Source organism: Saprolegnia diclina (genome assembly GCF_000281045.1).
Source record: "Saprolegnia diclina VS20 unplaced genomic scaffold supercont1.21, whole genome shotgun sequence".
Classification (NCBI taxonomy): domain Eukaryota; phylum Oomycota; class Saprolegniomycetes; order Saprolegniales; family Saprolegniaceae; genus Saprolegnia; species Saprolegnia diclina.
This window is the reverse complement of record NW_008246088.1, coordinates 387,758-412,057: the sequence shown is the minus strand read 5'-3', so window position 1 is coordinate 412,057 and position 24,300 is coordinate 387,758. Positions and strand designations below refer to the sequence as shown.

Below are 24,300 nucleotides of genomic sequence, written 5' to 3'. Positions count from 1 at the left end.
TCGCTTGCACGCATTGCGTCGCTGACCCGTGTCCGACCCGCGTCCATCGATGCCTACATCGATGAAAAAGGCATTGTACAGTGCTCTGGGTTTAACTAATACACGCCATCATATTACAGTACAAGAAATGCACACAACGTGCTTCGCTGTAATAAAGTTGCGATGGGAGAACACACGAGAAAAGCACTTGTGGTCGGGCAACCAAAAGAGGAAGTGAGCTGACCAGGCTCGGTGTATATTAGCAAAGCAGGGACAGCCGAGACTGGTGGCTGAGCGTGGCTGTGCGTGTCTAGACGCACAAGTCTGGGTCTGCAGCGATGAGCTTGCAGTAGCCTCGACGTTGTGCGACCAAGCCCTGAGATAGTGGGCTGCCGGAGAGAACAGGGCTGGCTAACCGATTGACGAAATCGGTTAGATGATCCGGCTAGCTAACCGGTTCAGCTAACCGGTTAGCTGTGGGTGTGCGAGTCGGCTCTCGCTGGTCTAGTGTGTGTGTGGGGAAAACGTCATCGCCAAGGGCTAATCCCTTGAGGCGACGCATGCAAAACCCCACACGTCGAGTGACAAACAGTGGGCAGTGATGAGCCATGATAGGCGGCGAAACCTACCAAGAAGCTCCCTTCTTGACTAATAAGTTCAAGTCAAGCTACAGCCGGCGTGAGGTTTGTCGATCCCAAATCGAAACTTTTGCAATCTTCTCAAATCGCTGTGATACTTTCAGGGACGCTTTCTCTAACGTTAGCTCGAGAGAGGTTGTATGTCGACGCACGTGGCTATCAAAGGCCTGCAAGTATTTGTTTTGAAACTCGCCAACAATTGATGGTTTATTCCAACATAAATCAGCTAGATATTCAACGCGAGCCAATACATGGCGCATTGAGACGACTACCCTTTGCATGGTGGGACTATAACACACGTGTGCCTGTTAAATCGAAGAAAGAGAAGAAAAGAAGGAGAAGTTCGATATGGCGTGACGATCTTGTGCTAGCGGTACTCTGCGCGCGCGCGGCGGGAGCTCATGGCGGGTGCTCCTACAAACATGCCGTGCGTGGTTTTCATGCTGGTTTTTGTATACCTGTGTGGTACCTTTTAAACGCGCCTATAAACACTAATTTCTACCAATGAACGAGCGTAAAAGCCTTGTAGCCAATGCGGGTGTTGCACTGCGCGAACGCAACACCCGCATTAGTCAGTTTGTCCCGCTCACGCAGGTTTTTGACCAATTAGAATCGTTGGCGCCGAGTCCAGAGAGCTGGGTATTGACCGGCGCCAAAGAGAGAACATCGGCCCGCTGGTTCAAATGGCAGTTGCAGCTGCCGTATGATGAACTCCACCGAGCACAACGCCGCGCACCAAGCCCGGGACGTGGCACACTATTGTCGGCTGAGGTGTGGCAAAAATAGCTCGCGTCACCAGCTGCCTTGAAACGACGGAGTCGCCTTTCCTGGCGTGGAACCGTTTGGCAAAAGCTCTTCAATGGCGCTGCGGAATGCCTCGATGCCATGCGATGACGCAGCGTGCTTGTCGGCGCTGTGCGTCTCGCGCGCGGCCGGCGTCAACTGGACCGCACTCTGCGCCGCACCGCACAGCGGGACGTGGGACTGCTGTGGCCACAAGAGCTACAATCACGTGTTTCCGATCGCGCTTTGGCTGAGCTTTGGCTGCGTCACGCTTTGGTACCACCTGCGCACGGGCCTTTTCGGCGATCTTGTGCTTGGCGTCCATGCACTGCACGACATTCGGACACAAGGTATTAGCACTTAGTGGCGACATGTGATCCAACTGTTCTTATTTAGCGCTTGGGGTGGTCGTCGCGCGCCAGAAACGTGTGATTTTTGGCAAAATGCGACGCGACCCGCGCCGTGTTCTCCTCCTCATTTCGATGGCGTACGAAGTCGTGGGCTTTAGCTACATTCCTGGCCAGCTGCTTTTGTATCAATTCTTCAACAGCGGGTCGTTCGTGGGCCAATTTTCAGGCGAACTGCAGTGGGCAAAATGCATCCTGGGTGCGATGTTGCTTGTGTTGCTCGAGGCGTGGCCACCGCGCTGCTGGCCGCGGTCGTGGACCAGTGCCCGGGACAAGCTCCTCGCGCCGCTGCTCTACGATGTCTGTTATACGACAGTTCTCTACGGCGTCGTCGATGTTGGTGGCTGCTGGAACGGCGCCGACAATATCCGACTACCGGACGGCACGAGTTGCGCCAACACGTCACGGTTTTGGCTCTTCCCAACATTTGGGACTCTGCTTTTTATCGCCTTCTACTATGGTAGGCAATATCTCACGATGGGCAGACTCTGACTTGAGGTAGGTACGCTCGAGTACAAGCGGCGGCTGAGCGACGACATCTTCTCCGTTCAGTTCCGCTACCACGCGTCGTTCAATGGTGTTATGACAGTCATGCGCACCGGTACAATGACCCTAATATCGTCCTTCCGCGATACGATACTAAGAAGCGGGCTGTAGCTGGGGTCCTCGGTTTCTACGCCGTCGAAAAAGCCATGCTCGAGCTCGATGCGCTCATTGTCTCGGTCAGCGTCAGCATTGTGCACGTGTTCATCTTTGCAACTTTGCTTTACTACAACTACATCCATCAGCCGGTACGCCACTTTGTCGCTGCAGTGCCTCGAAACACCGTGGGTAGTGTTTAGGGGTCGGGTACCTCCCCAACAACCTGCGTAGTCTTTCGTTTGCGAGCGCTTGCTACTCGGGCACGCTCTTACTTGTTGTTTCCATCATGCAACTGAGTACGGTCGGAAACGAATGGACGACCCACGAAAGCCTCTTTTTGAGTGTCGCTGCCGTCTGCTACGCGCCTCTGGCTATTGTTGTCTGGCGCTGGAACTGCACCGCCGCGCTGCGCTACCAAGTGCCCGACGCATCTCTTTTGGAACTGCTGCGACACAGTAACACCCGCGTCCGCGCCGTTGCCGCCGTGAGCATGGTACTCGAAGACGTTGTTCTTGACCCTGTGGAGATTCGTGCGCAGATGCTCGCACTGCATGCAACGCTGCAAGCGGCGCCCGACGCTGAAGATGGGTGCGTCGCAGCGTACTCATGTCAGGCGTTATGGCACTTGTGGCGCCATCGGTTCGAGCGCAACGAGCCTTTTCTCGAGACGCCAAAGCGACCGGCGGCGGGCTGGAAGTTTGGGTGCTGGGCGCACAGCCGCGAATCGGGCCCGACACTGGCCCTTCTCCAGCCAACCGTACACGCATTAGCGTCGGGTGCCACGACCCGAAGGACCACGCATCGAACCTCTGACGCTCGCGTTTCGCGGCTCTCGATCGTGGGCTCGCGACGCATGAGCCTTGGGCGCCTCGCCGAGCAACTTACGTGTCGGAACGGTATCATGGGGATTTTTGCACCCATTGCTTTTGACGCTGGCATGCACCGGTGTGCGACCTACGCCGTCGCCGTGCTTGCGTCACTCGTCCGGAGTCGGTACGCCAAAGCGCGCTTCATTGCGGCCAAGATTCTCTTTGAAATGTACAAGTGCCGCGTGCTCCAGCTCACGAAAGACTCGATCGCGTTTGTGGCGATCACGCGGTTGGTGTCGTCACCTCGCCTCGCAGATGCCGATGCTGCGGCCGAGACACTGCGGCGGCTCCTGAACGAAGGCGACGGCGCCGAGCGCAAGCGGCTCTTGCTTGTGGCGTTCACCGACCACCTCAACGTGCTTCATGTGACGCAAGCCATGGCGACGAGCGAATGGGAAGTCGAAGTCAGCGTCATGCTGCTGCGGCTACTCTCTGATGCACTTACACTGTGCATGGTCAACGACACACAAAGCTCCGACATTGTTGTGCCGCCGCCCGACCGCTATTTGAGCAAAGCCGCGGTCGAGTACCTCGTGCAGGTCCAAGGCCGCTGGAAAGAACACCTCATTTTCGGCATGATTGACCACGTACTCGTCGTCATGCGACAGTGCTGCAAGCACCACGCGGCGCGGCGGCAGTCGGCCAGCGCAGTGATGCCACAACCTTGGGAAAACACGCTCATGGAGATGCACGACTACAACATCGTGCTGGAGCGCCAGCGCACGCGCGTGGACGTGCTCGCGTCTGTCCAGTGGGTGCTTGCCGAAGGGTATCCGAGCCAGAAACAGCACACCGAGCTCTCGCTCAAGACGCGCCGGGTCCTCGAGTCTGTCTCGTCGCTCATCGCGTCCCGCGACAATGACCTCATCGCGTATTTGGAGAGTAACCTCTCCGAGCCGCAGCGCTGGTACCTCGGTGGCCTCCTCGGGTCGGTTATCTACCAGCCGCAGGACGACAAACTTCCATCCTAACATCAATGCGATCCAATGTTGTTTTTGTCAGCATTTCTGATTATTATCCGGGTCGTTATCCGGACAAGTGCGACGCAGACGTGAACGGTGGGCGAGTTTGGCCGATTTCGAAGAAAATTATAACGTCGCTTGTTTCAGTATCGTCGTATTGTACATCGCTTGGGGAGCGTAAAAACCCAACTTTGGTGGCCATTGCGTCGATGCAGCGTGCTGGAATGGACTCGCAAGCAATTGATGCGAGCAAAATCGATACAGTATCAAGTGTGTATCAACTTCTTACAAGTCCATTCTAGCACGCTATATCGACGCAATGGCCACCAAAGTTGGGTTATTAAGCTCCCCAAGCGACGTACAATACGACGATACTGAAACAAGCGACGTTATAATTTTCTTCAAAGTCTGCCAAACTCGCCCACCGCTCTCACATCTGCGGTGCACTTGTCCGGATAATGAACTGGATAATATAAGAAAGGCATATGTATGCTTTCCCAGAGGTTGTGAAAGAGCCAATCAGTTCGGTGCCTGCACAAGATCCAGGCGACGCATGCTGCGGCTTGAGCGCTGCGACTGGCGGTATTTTGACCAGCTCTTCGTGGCGGCGTCGCCCGTCAACGAAGTTGGTTGCTCCAAGGTCCTATCGTTCCACGCTACCGAGTTGTGGTCACCAAATTCACCCAAGCGCATCGTCGCCGTACACTGGGGGCGCGACGAGAAGCTGCTGGCACTTGCTGTCTGGCGTGCCTGGAAAGGCCGTGTGCGGCTCCGACGCCGCATGCAAAAGAATGTCACTTGGATGACGCAACGCCGCGCTCTTTGCAGCTGGTGTCACTGGCGGGCGTACGTGGCGAGCCGACGACGCAAGCAGGTCCGTGTCCACGCGTCCTTGACCGCCCTTTCCAACCAGCTCACGGCCACGCAAACTCGAACCGCTTGGTATGCATGGCGTCGACGTCTCTTCGTCGAGTGCCACTTGAGACAGCTTGCCTTGCATCGTCAACTCGCCGTCAAGAAAGCGTCGTGGCAGCACTGGCACCAGCGTCTCCGTGCATGGCAAACACGGTCGCTGCAGCTCGCAATCGCGCGCGAGTGGCATCTCCGAGCGCTCTGGCGACGCTGGAAGCGTGGTTGCAGCGTCCATCAAAACCACCAACGGATTTGTCGGTACATGGGCTATTGGCGCCTGCAGCAACAGCTCTCCACGTGGCACGCTTGGACGCGAGCATCTCACCAACAGGCTGCGCGTTCGGCCTCCTGGCGAGAGCGGCGCGTCCTGCACTTGGTTCGAACTAGCTTTCGTGCTTGGTGTCATGCCCACGACCGGCGTCGGCAAAACGTTAGAGCGCGTCAGGAGCGTCGGCGCCGGCAGCTGCGCGATCGGTTCCGACGATGGCGCATCCTTGTCGCAAATCGGGTATGCCACCCATATACTCTTCTTGTGCAAACTCAAGCTGGCAACGTAGCAATCGAGCCGTCGTCGACACCGCGTGGCACGCTCCCATCACGCGATGCGCTTACGACAGCGCGTTTGGCACCACTGGCGCGAGTACGTTACCTCTTGGGACGCCATCCACCAGCTTTGCCACGTATGCGACCTCGCACCATCGTCTCTCGTGACGCTTTTTTAGCGCTTGCACTTGCGGTCGATCAAGCGCACGGCCATGTTGGCCTGGCGGCAGCTGATGGCGCGCAAAGAAGCTCAGATTATCGCACTGCTCTCGCTGCGTCTGCGCCAAGGTATTGCGCGCTGGCGCGAGCGGCACCACGCCCGCCGGTACGTTGCACACCAAGCTTCGCTCGTTCTTTCCGCCCAGCTCCAGCGCCGCAAGCTTGTATGGTGGCGCAGCTGGCGCTCGTGCTTTTCATCACGCCTGCTCTTGCACGTCGCCACGCAGCACGCAGCTCGATCGCTGCAAACTTCATGCTTTCGTCGGTGGGGCACGCTATGCTGGGTCTTGTACAGCCGGCGCGTCGAGGCAGAGCGTGCGTTGGAGCAGCATCTACTGCGATGTCGAGCGCGTCATTTCACTGCGTGGCGTCAGCGCCTTGTTCGGAAGCAGGTCATTGCGCCAGCACACCTCCACGTCGTATCTGATGCGCATGGTAGGAGCTTGTCGAAATCGGGCAGTGGCTACAGCACAAAGCGGCGACAACTCGACACCGCCGGATCCTGCACCACTGGTACGGGCACTGCGTTGCCCAGCAGCTGCAGCAAGTGTCGCGCATGAGAGCGGTCGCGCACCACCGACGCCGCCTGTCGCGGCAGCTGCCCGTGGCCGTCTTTCAGTGGCGCAGCTGGACGCTCGATGCTGTCGCGGTCCAGGCACTTCGCGCGGCCACCATTGAGGCGCACCATCGATTCCACCAGCGTCGAGCTATGCTGAAGGCGTGGCAGTGCGTCTGTCGCATCGCCCGACGCGCCCGTGCCTGGAACGACGCACGCTTGTGGCGGCAGTGTCGGCACATGCTGCAGGCGTGGCGCGTGCTCGTTAGACGGCAAATGTACATCTCCTCGGTCGTGCACCTGTTCGAGAACGCACGCCTTAAGAGCATCCTCCAAACCACACTGCATCAATGGCGCACCGCCACGGCTCAACTGTGCAGTCGCCGTCGCTCCATCGACTGTTTTCAATCTCGACGCGTCCGACAGGCGCAAGACCGTGTGCTCAGGGTATGGCGGTGCTGGGTCGCTTGCCGGCACCATGCGCGAAACCAAGCGCTGCAATGTGCTCTGCACGGGGAGCGTCAGCGAGCGCGCAGCACGTGGGGGACCTGGCGATCGGTAGGTTCCCATCGCGCTACAACTGTGTTACCTTGACATAGCGCTATCGAGTCATTTCCGACCGACGACAGGCGATCGCGGCTCTGATGCAACACCACACACGCGCCCGGCTACTGCGTCAGTTTGTCAACTGGCAACTATGGGCTGCGCAGCGCCGACACGTACACCGACTACAAGTTCTGATGCTGCTACGTAATGAGTTGTGTCTAGTGGCAACGCTGTCTCGACACGCGGCTGCACGCGTCGTGGCTGCTGCGAACCCATTTTGGTGCGTGGAGCGATCATGTCGACCGACGTCGGTTCTTGGCGAGTGGCGTTGCTTCATTGCACACTACGTGGCGCCACCGGCAAACACGTCAAGTCTGGTGTCGATGGCAGAAGCACCGCGACGAGCTTGAAGCGACGTTATCTCCGGCGACCGCCGTCTGCCAGAAGGCGCAGCGACGCAAGGCCTGGGTGCACTGGCGGCAAGCATGGCACCAGCGCCGGGCAGCGCACGACGCTCACCTTCACGTCTTGCGCGATGCGCTTCGTGGGCTATGGCGGCAGTGGCACCGCTATTGCCTTTTACAGCACGAGGCGCGAACACTGGTGGATCAAGCTCTGGATATGGCCTCTAAACACCGCAAGTGTCGGGCGTGGCGCCGGTGGCTGCGGTACCACGCGGCCAAGGTAGCGCAGCGTCTTTGGCTTGCACGCAGCACGCGCCATTACCTCGGCTTTCACTGCCGCATTGCGATCCAAAAGCTCTCTGCGCATGCGTACCTGAGCCGCCTCCAGGTTGCCGTGAGTCGCGGCAGCTTGCGGCGGAGCTTTGCGGCGTGGCAACGATTAGTGTCCGAACTCACCAATACGCGCCGACGAGCTCGGCAAGCTTTGTTTCATATGCAGCACTGGCGCATCCGCCGCGGGTGGTGCCAATGGCGACTTGGACACCTTCGTGCGCACCGCCAACACCACCAGGAAGGCCTTAGTACGCGCCAGTATGTCCGGCACCGGCTTGCAAACGGCCTTGGGCGATGGCTCTGTATGCTTCGCGAAAAGCAGGTATACTCCTTCTTGTGTGCTAGATCGAACAGGATCCGGTGTGTTCTGTAGCAACGTCGCGTGCGGTGGCTGCTTGCGGACGCCCACTGCAGCAAGCATGTCCTTGGAATGGCGTGGGCCTCATGGCGACACGCGACGGCTCTCCGAAAGCGCGAACAACAGCAATTTCACTGCGCTCGGCAGTTTGCAGTTACCCGCTGCCTCTTGCGCATGTGGCAACACTGGCACCTGTGGTATCGGTACCGCCGCACGAGCACCTTTCGTGTCATGGCCGTGACGCGACTCCGTCAGCATGTCTGGTTTCGGAATTGGCAGCGCGTCACCAACGCCCATCATCTCGCGCGTTTGCATCAAACCCGACGTCTTGGTCGACTCTTCACTGCCTGGTACGACCAGACACGCTACGTACTAGCGTGCCGCGTCCAGCTCGCCGTGGCCTACGACCGGCTCTCCTTGGCGGCCCGTCTGTGATCCAGCATACGAGCTTTTACTAACACATCTCTCTTAGATTGGTCGCATTGGCGTGCGACCATCGCACGCACGCGGCGTATTCACCGGTTGGTGCAAGCGCGGTGGGACCATACCTGTGCGCGCGTCCTGCACGGCTGGTACCAAGTGCTCACGTCACGAATGCTTGGTCAGTACCACGCGCAGCGGCGGTGGCAAACCAAGCTTATGATGATCCTGCATCGTTGGCACCGTCGTGCCAGTGTTGCGCAGCTCATCGCGCGTAGCCAGCGTCGTCGGCGCCAGGTCGTCTTTGGTCGCTGGATATCGCACACGTGCGTGCGCCAAGCCGTTCGGGTGATGCAGCACAAGCGCGAGCACCGCCACCTCACTATCTTGCTCGTGACGTGGCAGCGAACGGCGCTCCTTGCCCAGTGCCGTCGACGGGCGCTGCGAAAATCAAAGCACGGAGTTTGGAGTCGATGGCGGCGATTTGTCGAGCAACGAAAATTGCATGCGCAGTGGCATCGACAGCTGTGGGTGGTCCTCGAGAACGATTACGGCAGTCGGCCAGCGATGCGAGCCGGGTCGCAAGCGTATCGACAAAGCGCTCAACTGCTGCACGAGGCCCGCACCCGCCGACACTTGATGCTGGCCATTGTGACGGCATGGCGCCGCCTGCTGCCCGTCGCACTATTGGTGACGCTGCCACGTCACCGACATCAAAATGCTCCATAGAAAACGCAGCGCGACAACGATTAAAGAGACTACGTGCCTTAAGGTGTTGTCGTACAAGTATGGTAAACGTCTCTCGTGAGTACCATCATTGCTGAAGCTCGCGCAAAGCACTTGGTTGATCCATTAGACTTTATCCGAACATTTTTATCCGGACAATTTGCGTGCCAAGCAGCTGCGTGAGCGCGTGAATCGACTTTTCAGCTTTTTAACGAAGTCACTTGTTTCATTTGTTTTGGATAGAAAGTGACGCAGGGAGCTCAAAAACCCACGAATGGTGCTCATAGCATACCTACAGCGTGTGCTATGTGCCGTTTAAGTTTGGAAACTGATACATTGATACACGGATACTGTTCTCGATGGAGTAACTTGAACGGCACATAGCACACGCTATATGTACGCTACGAGCACCATTCTTGGGTTTTTGGGCTCCCTGCGTCTCTCTCAATAATAATCTAGAACGACACTAGAAACATTATTTCAAAGTCAAAAAGTCGATTCACGCGCACACGCAGCCACCGCAGAGGTGTCCTGCTGCATCAGAGACGACAAACATTCAATTGGTGTATGAATAGTGAGTGGGTGGCTCAGTTGGTTACGCAACTGAGTCACCCACTAATCATCATCCTAGCATATACATTGGCGTATATATTCACTGCAAAAAATGGATAGAAGTCCCAAGCACTCTGATTTCACATGGCGACACGTGCTATTTGTCCGACTTGCGGCAGGTGTTGTGGCTCGCTCCAAGGGCTCCGTTCATACTGCAGGTGCATCGTGGGGTCGGCATTCCTTGGTTCTCTTTGATACTACCATCGCCAACACGAGGTCTTCCCGGGGTACCTCGTGTGCCACGTCGACGCACTGTCGCACCCGAACGCGATAAACGTCACGACGTGCTTGCGTGGAGGTCCTTCATCGTACAGGAGCTGAAGCAAGCTCATAACAATTGCGCTTGCAACAAGATTTTAAAATGGGCGCCAGCATGAAGGTGCGATGCAGCAACGAAAGCAGAGGTCTCAAAGCGTCGAGCAAGCCACACATAAGTTTTGACCGCATCAATGAGACGACAGCTCCTTGCGCAGCCTTTTCACGCCAACGGTCATGCCACGTCATTTGAAACCGCCGTGAAGTCCGGTCACCGGTCTTCACGGCAACGTGTCGCAGCGGTGGCGATGCGTGGTCGTGGCCGGCCGATGAGGTCACAGAGGTACCAGTATTCGGGCGTCGTGAGCTGACTGTGCACATACGAGAGCAAGTCGCTTCGCGTGCTCAGCAGCGGCGACAACGTCGCCATGGTGGCTTGCATAGCGTCCGAGAGGTCGCTCCGACGCTTACTTGAAGCAAATCCTTCGGCCAGGACGCTGTGAATCGTCGCCACCAGCTTATGTCGCGTGCGCTGCCGGTCGTGGATGAGCTTGAGCTGTGTGGTTGTCACGAGCGTATACGCCGCGTCTGACGGGCGCGCCATGCTACCCACGAGAATGCGCGTCTTGGACAGTTGCCGGACGATGCGCCGCAGCCGATTCGGGCGCTTTTCCCAGATCTCGTGCAACGTGGCGAGAACGTCATCGAGACGAGCTGCCGCGAGGGCCGAGAGCGGGTGGCTCTGCAGCTCGAGAAGAGCTGCGACGAGCGACCGGTCGAGGTATATGGCGGCGTTGGGGCCTTTCGTGCCGAGTGCCGCCAAGGTCGTAAACCCCTGCAAAAGCACCGTGAGGAGACTCGTCACAAAGTCCCCGTCCAGCCGGTACAAGTGCATTGCATCGACGACAAGTCGTAGCGTGATCGCATCCGCTACGTGCCGACCAACCCACGCATCGTCGCGGTCGTTGGCAAAGCGGGCAAGCGTGCGAGCAGCCGCCGCGGCCTTGGTGTACGACGATGCGACGGTGAGGTTGGCGGCCACGTAAAAGAACGTGGTTGGGCTGATCTGGACGACGCCAGCTTGGTACATTTCCTGCAGCACTTTGCTTGCGAGGAGCCGGCTCCGGCGACACGAGCTTCGACAGAGCTCCCCGAGCTTTTTGACCGCATGTTCAAAGCAATTGCGGATCGCAATGTCGTCGGCGATGCGGGTGGTCATGCACACGGCGTACGCGAGGTCCGTGGCCTTTTCCACGAGCTGAATAAGCGTCAACTGGTCTGTGGACGCGCCACGGAGCATACCGCGCGGTTTTCGGGACGTATCGAGCGGTGCGGGGGCGACAAGGATGGCATGCGCAAGCGACGCCGGCTGCTGCGAAGGCCGCACAAAGCTACCTGATTTGGTTTGGAGACGCCACGACATGCTGCCCGAGAGACTCAGCCGCCGCCGCGGCGGGACCGCCGCCAAACTCGTCAAACTAGAACGTATCGAGGGCGACCGTACCCAGCAGCCAAAGGGAACAAACGGCTCGGCTTCGTTCTCGGCAACATGGTCACTTAGATCAAAATTCGTGTACCAGAGAAACCACATGGCCTGGCACGCATACGCCGGCGCAAACGCGGTCTCGGGTGTGACGGGTCGCGCCAAGCTCGCGTCCAAGGCCAGTAGTATCGACTGCAGCAATGTCGTGTCGCGCTCGGCGGTCTCGAGTGTGACGCGCACGGAGGCGACGGCGCGGACGCGGTCGCACTCGTGTTGTAGTCCTTCGAGGAGACTGACGTCTGGGACTTGAAAGAGGACTGCGCGGCGACCGTTCCAGCGCCACACGGTGACTGCAAACACCGGGTAGAGCCCGATGGCGACGAAGAAGACAGTCCACTCGGATGTACCAGCCACTGCATGATGTCGAGAGATTTGCAGCATTGAAATCATAAGGAGCACAAGTGTCGTGTAGCACGACGTAGCGAACGACAGTGCACGCAAGTTGTTGGGCACGAGTCCGACGCCCAAACACTAGAGATGACCAGAATATGACGTCAAAAAGGTCAAAGTTGGAAGAGACGTACCGGCTGGCACTTGTAGTTGTAGCGAAGCAGCGCGCCAAAATGAACCAGATTCAAAAGTGCAAAGAGCATTGCGACGAGCCACATGTCGAGACTGAGCAGCGCCTTCTCGACGGTAATGACGGTCAAGGCGCAGACTACATATCATGCTAATATCGTAGAATGAGAGAGGGTCGTACTCGTCCGTGTACACGTCATCATCGCATCAAACGACGCTTGGAAGCGAAAGCTCACGGCATACACGTCACTTGCGAGCTGTTTCTTGTACTTGAGCGTTCCTAGTCCACCCCATAACAATGGATGTAAAATCTCGAAACCTAACCCCAGAAGAAGCACCCAAAGATGCCGAGACCAAGACTGCACACGATCCAGTAGCGCTCGGGACTGGCGCACGTATAGTGATTGCCTAATGCCACCGAGTCGAGACCGTTCGTGCAGCCGACCACGTTAACGAGTGTGTACGCAAACGTCATGAAGAACATGTCGTAGAGGATCGGGCCGCCGAGTTTCGGTCGACTGAGGTGGCACTTGCGCAGCCATCGCGCGCCCAGCGGTCCCTCGAGGAGGTAGAGCAAGCTGGAAAAGACAGCAAAGAAGCCAAACTGGACTGGACCCGACACGAGACCCGCCACGTCCGACTGCGTGAGCTGGTAGATGATGAGCTGGCCGGGCATGTAGCTAAAGCCAAAGAGCTCACTCCACATGGCCCCGAGCATGAGCAGTCGTCGCGGGTCGCGGTACGTCTTGCCAAAGATGACGCGCTTCCGACGCGCGACGACGACGCCGAGCGCTACGGCAGGTTGTATTCGACGCAAGACGAGACAGTGTATACCTTGGGTCTGAATATCGTGGAGCTCGTCGGCGGTGCTGTCGAGGTCGTGGAAGAGGTTGAATTGGTTTTGCGCACACGCCGTGAGACTTAGAAAGACGAGCCACAAGGCGGCCGGCGCAATGTGGTGGTAGCCTCCGAGACCGCAGCACGACCAGAGCGCGGTCGTTGGCGCCAAGCAAACGCGACGCGGGACCGAGACACCGCCACAGACAACCGTGTCATTCGCATCCATCGGTGCTTTTAAACTCAAGAGGTAGAAAGTCTACTAGCAGTCTAAATATACTTGGACAGACACCTCTCGAATTCTGTCGACTTGACTCGTAATAACGGATGGGTGTGCATCGAGGTCATCCCAGCAGCTGCGCATGGAAACTACGAAGACTACAAACACTTAATCGAATTGAGCTACAGTTGTCCATTCCAAGGCTGTGCCTATCACTGCCAAAGCGACGGGATCGGCCTCCAAGGTGCTCGATGTAGGTGCCTAGCGTTCTATGCGGTAGCCCTGTCTAGGACTTGCAACTGTCGAAAGCTCTGCGAAAGCAATGCAAAGGCCGTCACGATGGATGCATTCGATTTCTTTAGAGCGCCGAGGTGCCCACGACGTGGTTGACGAGCGACCCAATGTGCTCGATGCGAATCTCGACCTTGTCGCCGGCCTTAAGGTAGAGTGGCGGCTTGCGCGTGAAGCCCACACCCTAAAAAACGGCCGTGATAAACGGGACAAGACGGGGATCGAAGTATGTACCTCGGGCGTGCCCGTGAGGATGACCGTGCCCGCGGGCAGCGTCGTGTCCTGCGACAGCTGGCTAATGAGCTCCGCGACAGAGAAGATCATGTCTTGCGTCGACGACGACTGGACGCACGCCCCGTTCAAGTAGGTTTCAATGCGCAGGTTTTGCGGGTCCGGGATCGACGCCGCCGGCACCAAGCACGGCCCGAGCGGGCAAAACGTGTCGAACGACTTGGCGCGGCACCACTGACCACCGCCCTTGGGCACGCCCTGCCACCGACGCGCCGAGACATCGTTGGCACACTAGAAACCAATACATCATCAGCCGCTGCCGTCGCTATCCAGGGAAGCGCACCGTGTAGCCCGCGACGTAGCGCAGCGCGTCATCGACCGAGACGTTGCGGCAGTCGGCGTTGAGCACAACCGCGAGCTCGCACTCGTAGTCGACTTCGAGCGGGTCGCTCGCAATGCGCGGCAGCACGATCGGCATCTCCGGGTCGGTCACCGAGTTGACGTTCTTGAAGAAGACCACGGGGTGGTTCGGGATTGGCATGTTGGTTTCCTTTGCGTGGTTGCGGTAGTTGAGGCCGATGCCAATGATCTGGGTTGGCTGGACCGGCGCGAGGATCCGGCGCACCTGCGCGACCTCGGGCGTCAGCGCGAGCGACCCCAAGACGTTGTCCGCCGCGAGCACCTGCGCCGTGGCGCTGCTGGGCGTGGCCTGCTGGCCCAAGCGCACGGCGCCATGCTCGTCCCGGAAGCGGACAATGCGCGTTGCGGTCGACATGGCCCGGCGAAGCGACACTCGAGAAATGACCTGCTGCATCTGGGTGGGGACTGCCAGCGGGTCGCAATCCGGCCATTCGTTTCCGGTTAAATTCCGGATAAAGGTGGCTTGCCACAAGATTTTACCCCAGCCGCCTTCGAATGTCCCAATGTCCCGACCCACAATCGGTTTGTCCCTCTCAGAAGCCCCTTTGAATTGATGGGCAAAAAGGTTTCTCCCACCGTTGGAGCATACAAACCACAAGTCCACATAAATATGTTTTAAACATGTTCAAAACGTATTTCTTAATTGACCTTATTTTAGGGATCGCATTCACTGTCAGTCCTTCTTGCGAGCTTGGAGCGCAGCGAGGAGGCTCATGGGCACACCGCCGCCCTTTGGCGTCGGTCGCTGGGGCATCGCCGGGGCCTTGCGCGACGTCGGAAGCGCTGGCTTGGCCACGACGACCGCCGGCGACTCGACCGGCACAACATCGGCGGCCGACGGGAAGACGGCGTCGCTCGGAAACCCCCACGACGTCGCGTATACGTCGGCGGCCTTTTGCTCGAGATGGCCAGGGCAGCGTGTCTTGAGCTCGCAGGCATGGTCAGGTCCAATGTGGGCTTCAATGGTGGTCACGTCGCGCATGAGGCCGTCGCGGAGACTCTTGAACCACTTGAACTTGTCGCCAAAGTTCTTGTTCTTGTTCTTGTCCTGCTTTTGCCACTCGGACGCAATGTCGTAGAGGGCGGCGTAGAGCGCTTGGCGCTCGAGGAGGCAGAGCTTGTTGAACGGCAGCTTGACGAGTTCGCACGGGTGGACGACGAGGATCTTTTGTGGCTCGACGCGCAAAAGGTGGAGGACCTTGAGCGTCTTGAGGCGGCGCGCCACGTGAGGCGCATCAAGTCGAGAGCTCTGCGCCTGCAAAAGCGCTACGAGCGCGTCCTTGGAGAGATTCGCCACGTGCACGGGAATGCCTTGGCGTACCGAGCGCAGCGCGGCCTCGTGCGTCGCGAGGTACTTGGCATGCCACGCGATCTCGGCCTCGCGGATCTCGGCTTCGTACTCTTCGGACGCCATCATGGCCACGTAGCACTTCTCCATCTCCTGCTCGAGCGTAAAGTACTCGCCTTGCAGCGCGGCTTGGACGGCCTTGTCCGCGTGTTGCACGTCGCTCGACCCGATCTCGGCCATGCGCCGCGAGATCGCCGTCATGGACGCCTTGGCGTCCGCGTACGACATGTTGTCGGCGACCTGCATGCCGGCTTGCTCGAGTTGCCGCTTCAAGCGCCGGTTCTCCTTCTCAAGGTCGCTCACGGGCCGTGCGGGCGTCTCGCGCTGGAGGACCTCGAGCTGCCGCTTGGCGATCGCGAGCTGGCCTTCGAGCTGGGCGACGCGGGCGTTCGAGGCTTGGAGCGCCGGTGCGTCGCCGCCGCTGGCACATCGCTTGCACGCGGCTGGCGATGGTGGCGCGCGCTTGATCAGCGCGTCGGGGCAAAGCTCCTTGGCCGCGCTGAGCGACAGGCCGCGCTGCGCAGGTGGGATCTCCCACACGATGGCGTATCGGGACGGCGGCAGCGGGTGCAAGCACGACGTACACTCGTCGTCGCGCGCGCTATAGCCGCACTTGAGCTTGGCTTTAGTGAGCGCGTGGCACTTGGCGCACGCAGCGAGGTCGCACGCGTCGCACTTGTGGCGCTTCTGGGCAAAGCCAAAGCTATAGCCGCAGACGTCGCACTCGCTAGGATAGAACCAGCATAAGTCCGAGTAGTAAGGGATACGCGTACCGCGCCTTGCCGACGATGCGGTCGAGGAGGTTCGCAATGAGCTTGGTCTCCTCAGTCTTCTTGGCCATCGCAAGATGTGTCTCTGCTTTAACTCTGCACAATCGCAAAATGGCTTTTCCCAGCTAGTCAGTGTTCAGCCTTTGCGGCGAGAGCAATAACACCAAACAACGACAAGTACATATTACTCCATAGATATTATAAGGGCGGCTCGTGACTAGAGAGGGGACGCACAGAAGAGGCGGCAATGGCAGCGTCGAGGCTCGCGTTCATACCACCGCGAAACATGGCGTTGCGCACGATGCGAATGTGCTGTGCGATCTGCGTGAGCTGGTCCTCGTCGCTCGCGGTCCGTGGCACGAGCACGTTGAACTGCCGCGCCTCCACGTCCGGCGCCACAAACCCGTCGCGCGTGTAGGCGTGCGTGTTGATGTTGAGCTGCCGGACGAGCGTCGTGGTCGCATTCACCGCGCTCACGACAACCCTACCCCGCGGTGGCACCATGAGACGAGAAGCGCAGAAGGGAGTAGCGTCGTACACGTTGCAGCGGAACCGCTCCATGGCCGTAGTCGCATGGCGCGGGTCGTTGTGGACGCTTTGACCGACGATGACGAGCTCGGTTGGTGTGCGGAACGTGCGCCACACCTTGTTGTCGACCCAGGGTGCGCCATCGCGAGTGCATATGCCTTGGGAGTAGACGATCTCTTCGTCCATGAGCGACGTGATCTAGAGGCAAATTGGCATCGCGATTTCGGGCAGCAAGGCAGCGTACATGCGTGTCGAGCGCGTCCCGTCCTGCGAGTACAAAGTCCCCGTCGCCAGTCGTGCAGAGGACTGTGAACGCAGCGCAGACGGCGTCCAATGGCGCATGAAGGAGCCGCTGGTACTTGGTGTAGTACTCGTGCGTACCATTCTCTGTCGTATGCACGGCGATCTCGCCAAACGTTGCGTGCTGGCTCTTGAAGAGACCGTGCTCGTGGAGCAAGGGCTCGGCGTGGTGGTAAAGGCGGTCGGTGATCCACTTGAAGCCGAGCTGGCGCGCCTCCCAGGACGCCGGTAATGTTGCTGGCGCCATGCTCAGGTACCGTTCCCGCGGGACATGCTGTCGACGAAGGCCATGAGACGATGATGAGTTGGTAGTGTGGAGAGGTACCGGGATCGCTCGACGCACCCAGCCGTGCATGGTCTGTGCCAGCGCCCGCGCGCGCACCACGTCGCTGCGCAGCGCGCGGTTTGTGTGCAGCGTCGCCTCGGTCGACTTGCTCAGCGCGGCGGCGACGTCGGCCCACGGCAACGGGCCCGTCGCGGCGCGGCGCAGCGTCGCCGTCTCGAGCTCGAGGGCGTAGATGGTCCGGTGCAGCGATTGGAGCTCGTCCTCGATCTTCTTGCGGAACGCGCGCTGCTTCATGCGGTTGTAGGCGCGCTTCTCGAGCTTCTTGGCGTCGACCTCCATGGCGAGGACGTCGCACCGCATGCCTCGTCGTGAGTATCAGCGTGTGGCACATGCCACCAAGGGTGCCGAAAACAGCTGCCTTTTTTTCGAGCGAGAAAGGGCAAAGTGAGCCAAGGAAGAGACGATATTGTCTGCAGTGTCTCGTCAATGCGAGAAGTCACGAGACGACGACTAATACACTACGGTGCAACGACGAATTGACTATAATTCTAGTTGACTAGATACAACCCGAGCGGCCACGGTCGCGGGTCGCTCCATGGCTCGCGTCAGCGAGGACCGAGCGCGACCATCTGCTGGCGTGTTTGGCAAGCACGTCGATCACGTGCAGTTGCACACTGGGGGATATCAGGTTGGCGGCGTGCGAGCCACAGAGCGAGGTTGCCTGCGGGAAGACAGTACCCGACATGCGATTGGTATCTTGCGGAGCCGGTGTGGGTATCGACGCGCATCATCCGACGTCCTCGCATGTCGCGACGCCTGCTTTCCAGCTGCGCACATCCCAGTGGGAACGAGTATACCATTACTTGTTGGCACCCACAAACACTACGACGGCTGTGCGAGTCGGCAGCAAACCGGTGCGTCTGGCTACGGCGTCCTTTGGTGCGACCACGCCAGCGCGATGTAGCGCCACGTGTTGCGTCGTCCGAGCTGCTGTTGAGTAGATCGTTTCATCGCACGCTACACCTACAAACAGCGCTATGAGACGTGCCTGTCTATGCCGACGGACACCGTACCTCCCATCGCAATGTGGTTGAGGACAAGTAGCTATATTACGTTGGCCGCGGTAATACTCGCTGCATGGCCGACGACGACGCGGCGCGGCTCACCAAGCGGCTCTACAACCGGCGCAAGCAGCGGGAGTTCCGCGAGCGCCTCGAAGGCAAGCTCTCCGAGCTGCGCGCGCTCGTGACGACGTTGGAAGCCGAGCTCGATCGGCGACGACCGCAAGCGAATAAGAGCGCGCTGCTGCTGCCATGGGCCGACGTCGCATCGGCCCTTGTCTCTTCCGCCAACGACGCATCGCGCTGCCACCACAACCTGCGCGTCCACGCCGAGCGACTCGAGACCGTGTACCGCACACTGCATACGTGGGTGCATCAACCGCACTTCATCCACGTACGTGCCTACTGCGCTTCACCAACTTCCACTCGACTCAAACGTGTAGCCAGCCTGCTACGCGGTCCGCGACAGCCGTACCTTTACCAGCACCCGCGTCGGCCTTGCCATCGACCTGAACGTCCGGCGGCTCAGCTGCGAGTGGCTCCTTGACCGCCTCTACTTCAACGCCGAAGCACTGTTAGAGGCGCACGGGCTACCGCGCGGCGCGCCAATGACGCATGACACCAACGTCAACTTCTTGTTCGATGTCAATGACGCAGGCACGCACGAGTACGCCACCGCACGGCAACACCTCTTGCGCACATCGCTCTCGCACACGGCCAGCGCCTACACCCTCATGGGCCGCGACGGCGACGGCGACAGCAGCGTCGCGCTCGCCGGTCGGCGTGTCCTCGACCCCGAGGTACGCCCTGTCTCCCACCCTAACCCTATCCACCCGTGTAGCTGGTCGAGATGCTCGCAGCCAAGAACATAGTCTACTCCCAGTCCATGTACCATCGGCACGGAGCTCCGTGGCGCGACAACCGCCTCTGGCGCGTCTACACGTCGCCCGACAGCGTCGTGGTCGTGAGCCAAAACGTCCACGACGACCCGCGCAACCCGGTCACGCCGCTTCAGCGCTTCCGCTACGTCATGTACGCACGTCTTTATCCTCACTGAGGGCAGCATCTATGAGGTACTAGCATCGCGGTCGATGCCATCGATGCGAATCGCGTCCGTATTCGCGAGCTCAAGTACTGCTCGCAGTCGTTTGACGACGTGGCTTTTGTGCCCCTGCCCATTGAAGCGCAGCAGTTTGGTATCGACGTGAGCTCCGTTGCGGCCGCCGACGCCCAGCAAGCCGCGCTGCTCCAGCACGTTCATCGCGACGTCACATCGTTCGAAGCCGCCTGGGACCGCGCGTTCGACACGGCATTGCGTCGGACACCGACACCAAGCCACCCCGTGGATAACCCTACACCTAACACACCGTAAACGACAAAGCAAATCGACACTTCGGGTGTTGTCGACTCGTATACGATTCGTCCTTAGCGCGGACTCCACATCCCGAGACGCGTGTCGAACTGCATGCGCATAAACTTGTAGTAGCGCACGATGAGCTTGTGGTCGTGAGCTTTCACCAGTTCGTCCATCAACACGACAAGCAGCGGCCACACGCCAAGCGCGACCCAGCAGTACCACGGGACATGGCTCAGAAAGACGTCGAGGCTCACACCGTCGACGCCGACGCGACCCATGCGCAGCACCGATATCGCCATCTACCACAGACCGATCACAATTCGGCGCCACAAAGGTATCATTCCAACGCTAATACCTGCAAGAGCAAGAGCACGACGCATGCGAGCAGCCATGGCCGGTTGCGCAGCGGCGACTCGGCAACGAGGCTGTCAGAGCGGTAGAGGTGCCCGCTGCTCGTCACGATCGCAAACACACCAACCCCAAAGAGCATCATGCCTTCCGCGCGGTCCAAAGCCGCGTTGATGGCCGGCGGCCGCGGGTGGATGAACAAGGCGTCGTCGCGCCACGCATGGTCCCACCACGCACTCTCGAGAGCTCTCGGGTCGCCGCGGAGCAGGGCCGTCATGCGCAGCGAGAGGCCAAAGAAGCACTGAAAGAGACAGAGCACAAAGAGCGAGGACGGCAAGTAGCGCAGTGCAAAGTAAACGCAAATGCGCGAGACGGGCACTTCGCTCCAGTCGAGCGGCTCGTTCTTGGGCGGCGTGCGCGACATGAGCGCGCGGTGCGGCGGCGACGAGAGCATGCACAGCGAGAGCGTCGGCACGAGCAGCCAGAGCAGCCATAGTATGGACAGGACGCTGAGCTGCGCGACTTCTGGGAACGGCGCGAGGTACGCGAGCACCAAGACGGTTGCGACAAAGAGCTGCATGACAAAGATGTACGTCACGAGCTGCGTAAAGTTGGTCAAGAGCAGTCGCCCGAGACGAAGGAGCTCGATGAGCACGACCGGCGACGCGCGCGAGAGGCCAAAGTCCCGCACGGTAAAGCAGCACGTGAGCGTGTTCAAGATCTGACTCAGCTCCATGTCGGCGTCCGAGAACACAGGCAAGAACGGTCCCTTGGGGAGTTCGTCGCCAAAGAGCGTTTTCGGGTTACCCTCAAACGCGACGGCAAGGTCCGCTTTCGAGAAGAGCGGCACGTTGCTCTCACGGAGCGACGTGCCGACGCCGAGGACCACCTCGTGGTTCTCCTGGAAGATGCCAATCATCTCTTCGATGGTTTCGGGCGTGCTGTCCGTATACAGCGACACCAACAGCGGCACGTTGTCGACGGTCTCGAGGTGCCGACGAATCGCCGCCGTACCTACAACCGACTATGAGACAAGTGCTCGCGTCACAGGACTTAAGAACCGTGCGGCAGGCGGGCTTTGACGTCCCAGTCCGAATAGTTGGACGTCATACGGTGGGGGTCTGGGCCCTCCGAGTCGCGGAGGCTGATGGCGCAGTTCCAGTCGGTTTCGATGCCCATCTTCTCCGCGAGCAGCTTGGACCGACGCATGTTGCGCGGTGAAAAGTACACGAAGCGGACGCCCGACGCCGTGAGGTCTTCGATGAGGTCGACGATGCCCTTGCGCGGCTGCACGCCGGACGCTACCATGCCGAGAAAAATCTGGTCTTCTTGGAGCTTCCAGAGGTCGTCGCCGCCCGCGTGGCCTGTCGACGACGCGCCGTCATTGTTCCAGTGCACCGGGTACCGTTGGTGCGGCGTCGCTACGCGTCATTGCCTCAGTCCACATACGATGGGACGGAGTAGTCTACTGGGACTCATGTGGGCGCCGGCAAAGCGCGGCTCGGTCGATTGGGTGCGCGCGGGGGACGAGGTCGACGTCCACGGTTGCTTCGGGTCCATCGTGAGCTCACCGGCCGCATGGTCTTCGACGAGAAACACCGACGGCAGCGTCCCGGCGCTTGACGCAAAGAGAGAATTGAACTTTTGCGCCACCGGCGCATACGTTAGGGCGACGCAGTCGAGGTCCTCGACACGCCACTGGTTGTACATGTCGAGGATGAGCCGGCGCTTCTCGCTGCTGAGCGGACAAATCGACTTGCCGTCCCAGTACTCGCCGCACTGCGATACAACCAGCGACGGGTGGCCGCGCGAGAGGAGCTGGTGGCCATGCGACCGCTTGTCGAGCACGATGTTTGTGTACAAGTGCGTCTTGAGATACCCGCGGTACCGCGTGTCTTCCTGGCCTTGCGCATGGTGGTCGGTCGTGTGCTCTTCGATCGCGAGTCGCGGGGCTATGACGTGTATCGACCGCCGTCGCTGGAATTTGTCCAAGTCGGCCGGCTGAAACCCAATCTCGCTATCTCAATTTCGATTCATTTCGAGACAAATCGAAGAACGTACCGCGCGAGGTTGAGGAGGTGCCGCGGGTACGGCAGCAAGCGCACATGCCCCGAGAGCTGCAGCAAGCACTGTTGAATGTCCGCTTGGTGGCTCAGTTGCACGTCGACGCCGGTCGGTGGCGTCGAGAGGTGCCGCAGCGTACTCAAGTACTCGGTCTTGGGGTCTTCGCAGTCGTTGAGCAAGATCGCGAGGCCCAATGGCTTGAGCGACGGCAGGTGCAAGCGCCACTTTGGGTCCTCAAATTTGAGGCCTGTCGCGCACGATGCTTCCGGGTGCAAGTCGAGCACGGTCGAGTTGGTCGCTTCGTCGTTGAGAAGGAAGATCTCTTCGACACAGGGCGCGTCTTCGCACAAAATGTCATCATCAAAGCAGCACAGCATGGTTGTGCTGCCGAGGCGCTCGAGCAACCGCAGCCTACCGACCATGAGCCTCGTATTCATTTTGCACGCCGTGCTACCCCGAGTACGGAATCGTGAGCTTGCTCTTCTTGCCGTTGTGGTACCGCGTCCGGTGCGCGTCGGTACAGTCCATGCAGCGAAACTGGAGCGTCGACCAAAAGTAATACCACGACCGCTCGACCGTAAAGGCCTTCTGGAGCTTGCTTGAGCGGAACTGCTCGCGCTCCTCCACGTCGTAGACGTCCATGTCGTCTTCGTCCAACGGCGCTTGAAATGACGTGGTTTGCTCGGCGGCCAAAATGGCTTCGAACGCTGTGAGAAGGTGCGCGGTGGCTGCTGCCTCGCCGAGAAACCATACAAACGGGGCGTGCAGCGACACAAAGCAGAGGAGGAGACCGACGGGCCCGAGGCAGAGGTGGTTGACTGCGTGGTGCAGCGGCTCCGGCAGCACCCAGGCGCGCCCGACGATGCACCCGAGAAGAATGCACGCAAAAAGAGCGCACGTATAGCGGGCACAGACGTGGCCAGCGTCCTGGAGCGTCTGAAGCGCAGTCGACGGCCGCGACACGTTGAAGATCGAGTTGTAAATGTCCTGGAGCACTGGCGTCTCTTCCATGACAAAGACGTGCATGTCGCCGCAGAGATGCAAGATGACGTCGGGCTGGAAGGTCGCGTCGATGCGCGGCGACTCGGTCCCGCAGTTGGTCGATGAGAACGCGTCGACCTTTTGCCCGCGCGTGTACAAGATCGGCGTCGACGACGTCGGGTACAGTAGGCGGACTTGACCTGGGACGACGTCGCCGCTCATGAGCGCAATCACATCGCCGTCGACGAGAAGGTTCATGGGCATCGACTGCCACTGCGAGTCGCGGTAGCATGCCACGTAGCACGACGACGGCGACAATTTCGCGTCCTTGCGCGACTCTTTGGGGCTCGTCGGCGACGACGCTTTGTAGAGCACCTTGACGGCGTACCGAACGCGCTCGGCCACTTCGCGCCGGTCGCGTCGGGAGAGCGCTGTGTTCAAGAGGCCATTGAGAAGCGCCGCGATGCTAAGGAAGAGACCTTCAAACAGCTCCGTGTAGCGCGACGTCTCGCCGTTCGCGGCCCGCCGTTGCGCATTCCAGCCGTACGCAGCGTACCGCGTCGCGCTGCACAGGAGCAAAAGCAGCATGGACGTGTCGACGATGCCAAAGAAGAGGCCACGCGGGTTGCGCTGCGCTTCCGACGACGACAAGAGCTGCGATTCGATGGCCGCCAAGAGCTGCTGGCGGGCCGCGGCCGTTGTGAGACCGATTGGCGCTCGCTTGAGCGGACTCGCGCCGGCTAATGGCGGTATCGGCGGTTTACCTTCGTGCATCGAGTCGGTCCGCCACAGAGCCGAGAGGCGCAGGCCGTCCGACGACCGCGGCTCTAGAAGCGGCTGCTGCTCTCCGGACATCGCGCGAGGTCGACTCGTCAATATCTATAGAATACCACAGGTCGATACGTTGTCGCCGGATATTATATCTCACAGGTTTCTAAAAACACGCAACCAAAGTGCAGCAACGCCAGCGACAACTTGTGCACAATACGACGGTACTACTCGTACTAGCTAGCACCAACTGCTATGGCACTC

The 24,300-nt window shown here is 59.5% G+C and overlaps 8 protein-coding genes across 9 annotated transcripts; 3 read left to right on the top strand and 5 right to left on the bottom strand.

Moving 5' to 3' along the window:
• Positions 1 to 1,457: 1,457 nt before the first annotated feature.
• On the top strand, positions 1,458 to 4,313 carry SDRG_07386 (hypothetical protein). The gene is made up of 5 exons (XM_008613216.1): positions 1,458 to 1,750; positions 1,797 to 2,267; positions 2,310 to 2,408; positions 2,465 to 2,598; positions 2,643 to 4,313. The coding sequence occupies exons 1-5, from the start codon at positions 1,477 to 1,479 to the stop codon at positions 4,287 to 4,289; spliced, it is 2,625 nt and encodes an 874-aa protein (XP_008611438.1). The 5' UTR covers positions 1,458 to 1,476; the 3' UTR covers positions 4,290 to 4,313.
• Positions 4,314 to 5,818: 1,505 nt separating this feature from the next.
• Positions 5,819 to 8,606, top strand: SDRG_07385 (hypothetical protein). Its single transcript, XM_008613215.1, has 6 exons — positions 5,819 to 5,872; positions 5,915 to 6,118; positions 6,394 to 7,068; positions 7,110 to 7,229; positions 7,279 to 8,115; positions 8,167 to 8,606. Exons 2-6 carry the CDS (start codon positions 5,948 to 5,950, stop codon positions 8,584 to 8,586), a joined length of 2,223 nt encoding a protein of 740 aa, XP_008611437.1. The 5' UTR covers positions 5,819 to 5,872; positions 5,915 to 5,947; the 3' UTR covers positions 8,587 to 8,606.
• Positions 8,607 to 10,325: 1,719 nt separating this feature from the next.
• On the bottom strand, positions 10,326 to 13,292 carry SDRG_07384 (hypothetical protein; the record flags this gene model as incomplete). Its single annotated transcript, XM_008613214.1, has 5 exons — positions 10,326 to 12,178; positions 12,232 to 12,365; positions 12,420 to 12,506; positions 12,551 to 13,018; positions 13,061 to 13,292. The coding sequence occupies 5 exons, from the start codon at positions 13,290 to 13,292 to the stop codon at positions 10,436 to 10,438; spliced, it is 2,664 nt and encodes an 887-aa protein (XP_008611436.1). The 3' UTR covers positions 10,326 to 10,435.
• Positions 13,293 to 13,613: 321 nt separating this feature from the next.
• Positions 13,614 to 14,666, bottom strand: SDRG_07383 (5-carboxymethyl-2-hydroxymuconate isomerase). Its single transcript, XM_008613213.1, has 3 exons — positions 14,149 to 14,666; positions 13,809 to 14,096; positions 13,614 to 13,758 (listed from the first exon to the last, which is right to left on the bottom strand). The coding sequence occupies exons 1-3, from the start codon at positions 14,617 to 14,619 to the stop codon at positions 13,642 to 13,644; spliced, it is 876 nt and encodes a 291-aa protein (XP_008611435.1). The 5' UTR covers positions 14,620 to 14,666; the 3' UTR covers positions 13,614 to 13,641.
• Positions 14,667 to 14,849: 183 nt separating this feature from the next.
• On the bottom strand, positions 14,850 to 16,443 carry SDRG_07382 (hypothetical protein). Its single transcript, XM_008613212.1, has 2 exons — positions 16,347 to 16,443; positions 14,850 to 16,300 (listed from the first exon to the last, which is right to left on the bottom strand). Exons 1-2 carry the CDS (start codon positions 16,412 to 16,414, stop codon positions 14,899 to 14,901), a joined length of 1,470 nt encoding a protein of 489 aa, XP_008611434.1. The 5' UTR covers positions 16,415 to 16,443; the 3' UTR covers positions 14,850 to 14,898.
• Positions 16,444 to 16,502: 59 nt separating this feature from the next.
• On the bottom strand, positions 16,503 to 17,830 carry SDRG_07381 (hypothetical protein). Its single transcript, XM_008613211.1, has 4 exons — positions 17,497 to 17,830; positions 17,116 to 17,445; positions 16,882 to 17,069; positions 16,503 to 16,827 (listed from the first exon to the last, which is right to left on the bottom strand). Exons 1-4 carry the CDS (start codon positions 17,815 to 17,817, stop codon positions 16,542 to 16,544), a joined length of 1,125 nt encoding a protein of 374 aa, XP_008611433.1. The 5' UTR covers positions 17,818 to 17,830; the 3' UTR covers positions 16,503 to 16,541.
• A 502-nt stretch (positions 17,831 to 18,332) lies between these two features.
• SDRG_07380 lies at positions 18,333 to 19,930 on the top strand. Of its 2 annotated transcripts, XM_008613209.1 has the most exons (5): positions 18,333 to 18,371; positions 18,422 to 18,912; positions 18,962 to 19,318; positions 19,360 to 19,550; positions 19,599 to 19,930. In XM_008613209.1, the coding sequence occupies exons 2-5, from the start codon at positions 18,595 to 18,597 to the stop codon at positions 19,888 to 19,890; spliced, it is 1,158 nt and encodes a 385-aa protein (XP_008611431.1). In that variant the 5' UTR covers positions 18,333 to 18,371; positions 18,422 to 18,594; the 3' UTR covers positions 19,891 to 19,930. The 2 variants fall into 2 exon arrangements, with proteins under 2 accessions (XP_008611431.1, XP_008611432.1); XM_008613210.1 differs by having other exon boundaries at positions 19,360 to 19,930.
• SDRG_07379 (hypothetical protein) lies at positions 19,847 to 24,141 on the bottom strand. The gene is made up of 6 exons (XM_008613208.1): positions 22,742 to 24,141; positions 22,285 to 22,698; positions 21,693 to 22,240; positions 21,285 to 21,644; positions 20,231 to 21,237; positions 19,847 to 20,174 (listed from the first exon to the last, which is right to left on the bottom strand). The coding sequence occupies exons 1-6, from the start codon at positions 24,121 to 24,123 to the stop codon at positions 19,944 to 19,946; spliced, it is 3,942 nt and encodes a 1,313-aa protein (XP_008611430.1). The 5' UTR covers positions 24,124 to 24,141; the 3' UTR covers positions 19,847 to 19,943.
• Positions 24,142 to 24,300: the final 159 nt, after the last annotated feature.

Bases quoted from the DNA above. Each gene is read 5' to 3' on its own strand.
- SDRG_07383 (XM_008613213.1), bottom strand. From the start codon at position 14,619: ATGCAGCAGGTCATTTCTCGAGTGTCGCTTCGCCGGGCCATGTCGACC. The intron at 14,097-14,148 runs GTGCGCTTCCCT...ATTGGTTTCTAG, and splicing joins GCTACGTCGCGGGCTACACG to TGTGCCAACGATGTCTCGGC. The intron at 13,759-13,808 runs GTACATACTTCG...GCCGTTTTTTAG, and splicing joins TCCTCACGGGCACGCCCGAG to GGTGTGGGCTTCACGCGCAA.
- SDRG_07385 (XM_008613215.1), top strand. From the start codon at position 5,948: ATGTTGGCCTGGCGGCAGCTGATGGCGCGCAAAGAAGCTCAGATTATC. The intron at 7,230-7,278 runs GTACACCGACTA...AGTTGTGTCTAG, and splicing joins GGGCTGCGCAGCGCCGACAC to TGGCAACGCTGTCTCGACAC. The intron at 8,116-8,166 runs GTATACTCCTTC...TGTGTTCTGTAG, and splicing joins GTATGCTTCGCGAAAAGCAG to CAACGTCGCGTGCGGTGGCT.
- SDRG_07382 (XM_008613212.1), bottom strand. From the start codon at position 16,414: ATGGCCAAGAAGACTGAGGAGACCAAGCTCATTGCGAACCTCCTCGAC. The intron at 16,301-16,346 runs GTACGCGTATCC...GTTCTATCCTAG, and splicing joins CGCATCGTCGGCAAGGCGCG to CGAGTGCGACGTCTGCGGCT.
- SDRG_07380 (XM_008613209.1), top strand. From the start codon at position 18,595: ATGGCCGACGACGACGCGGCGCGGCTCACCAAGCGGCTCTACAACCGG. The intron at 18,913-18,961 runs GTACGTGCCTAC...TCAAACGTGTAG, and splicing joins ATCAACCGCACTTCATCCAC to CCAGCCTGCTACGCGGTCCG. The intron at 19,551-19,598 runs GTACGCACGTCT...ATGAGGTACTAG, and splicing joins CAGCGCTTCCGCTACGTCAT to CATCGCGGTCGATGCCATCG.
- SDRG_07379 (XM_008613208.1), bottom strand. From the start codon at position 24,123: ATGTCCGGAGAGCAGCAGCCGCTTCTAGAGCCGCGGTCGTCGGACGGC. The intron at 22,241-22,284 runs GTACGTTCTTCG...AAATTGAGATAG, and splicing joins CACCTCCTCAACCTCGCGCG to CGAGATTGGGTTTCAGCCGG. The intron at 20,175-20,230 runs GTATTAGCGTTG...GGTCTGTGGTAG, and splicing joins TCGTGCTCTTGCTCTTGCAG to ATGGCGATATCGGTGCTGCG.
- SDRG_07386 (XM_008613216.1), top strand. From the start codon at position 1,477: ATGGCGCTGCGGAATGCCTCGATGCCATGCGATGACGCAGCGTGCTTG. The intron at 2,268-2,309 runs GTAGGCAATATC...GACTTGAGGTAG, and splicing joins TTTTATCGCCTTCTACTATG to GTACGCTCGAGTACAAGCGG. The intron at 2,599-2,642 runs GTACGCCACTTT...CACCGTGGGTAG, and splicing joins ACAACTACATCCATCAGCCG to TGTTTAGGGGTCGGGTACCT.
- SDRG_07381 (XM_008613211.1), bottom strand. From the start codon at position 17,817: ATGCGGTGCGACGTCCTCGCCATGGAGGTCGACGCCAAGAAGCTCGAG. The intron at 17,070-17,115 runs GTACGCTGCCTT...ATTTGCCTCTAG, and splicing joins GGGACGCGCTCGACACGCAT to ATCACGTCGCTCATGGACGA. The intron at 16,828-16,881 runs GTACGACGCTAC...ACCGCGGGGTAG, and splicing joins GAGCGGTTCCGCTGCAACGT to GGTTGTCGTGAGCGCGGTGA.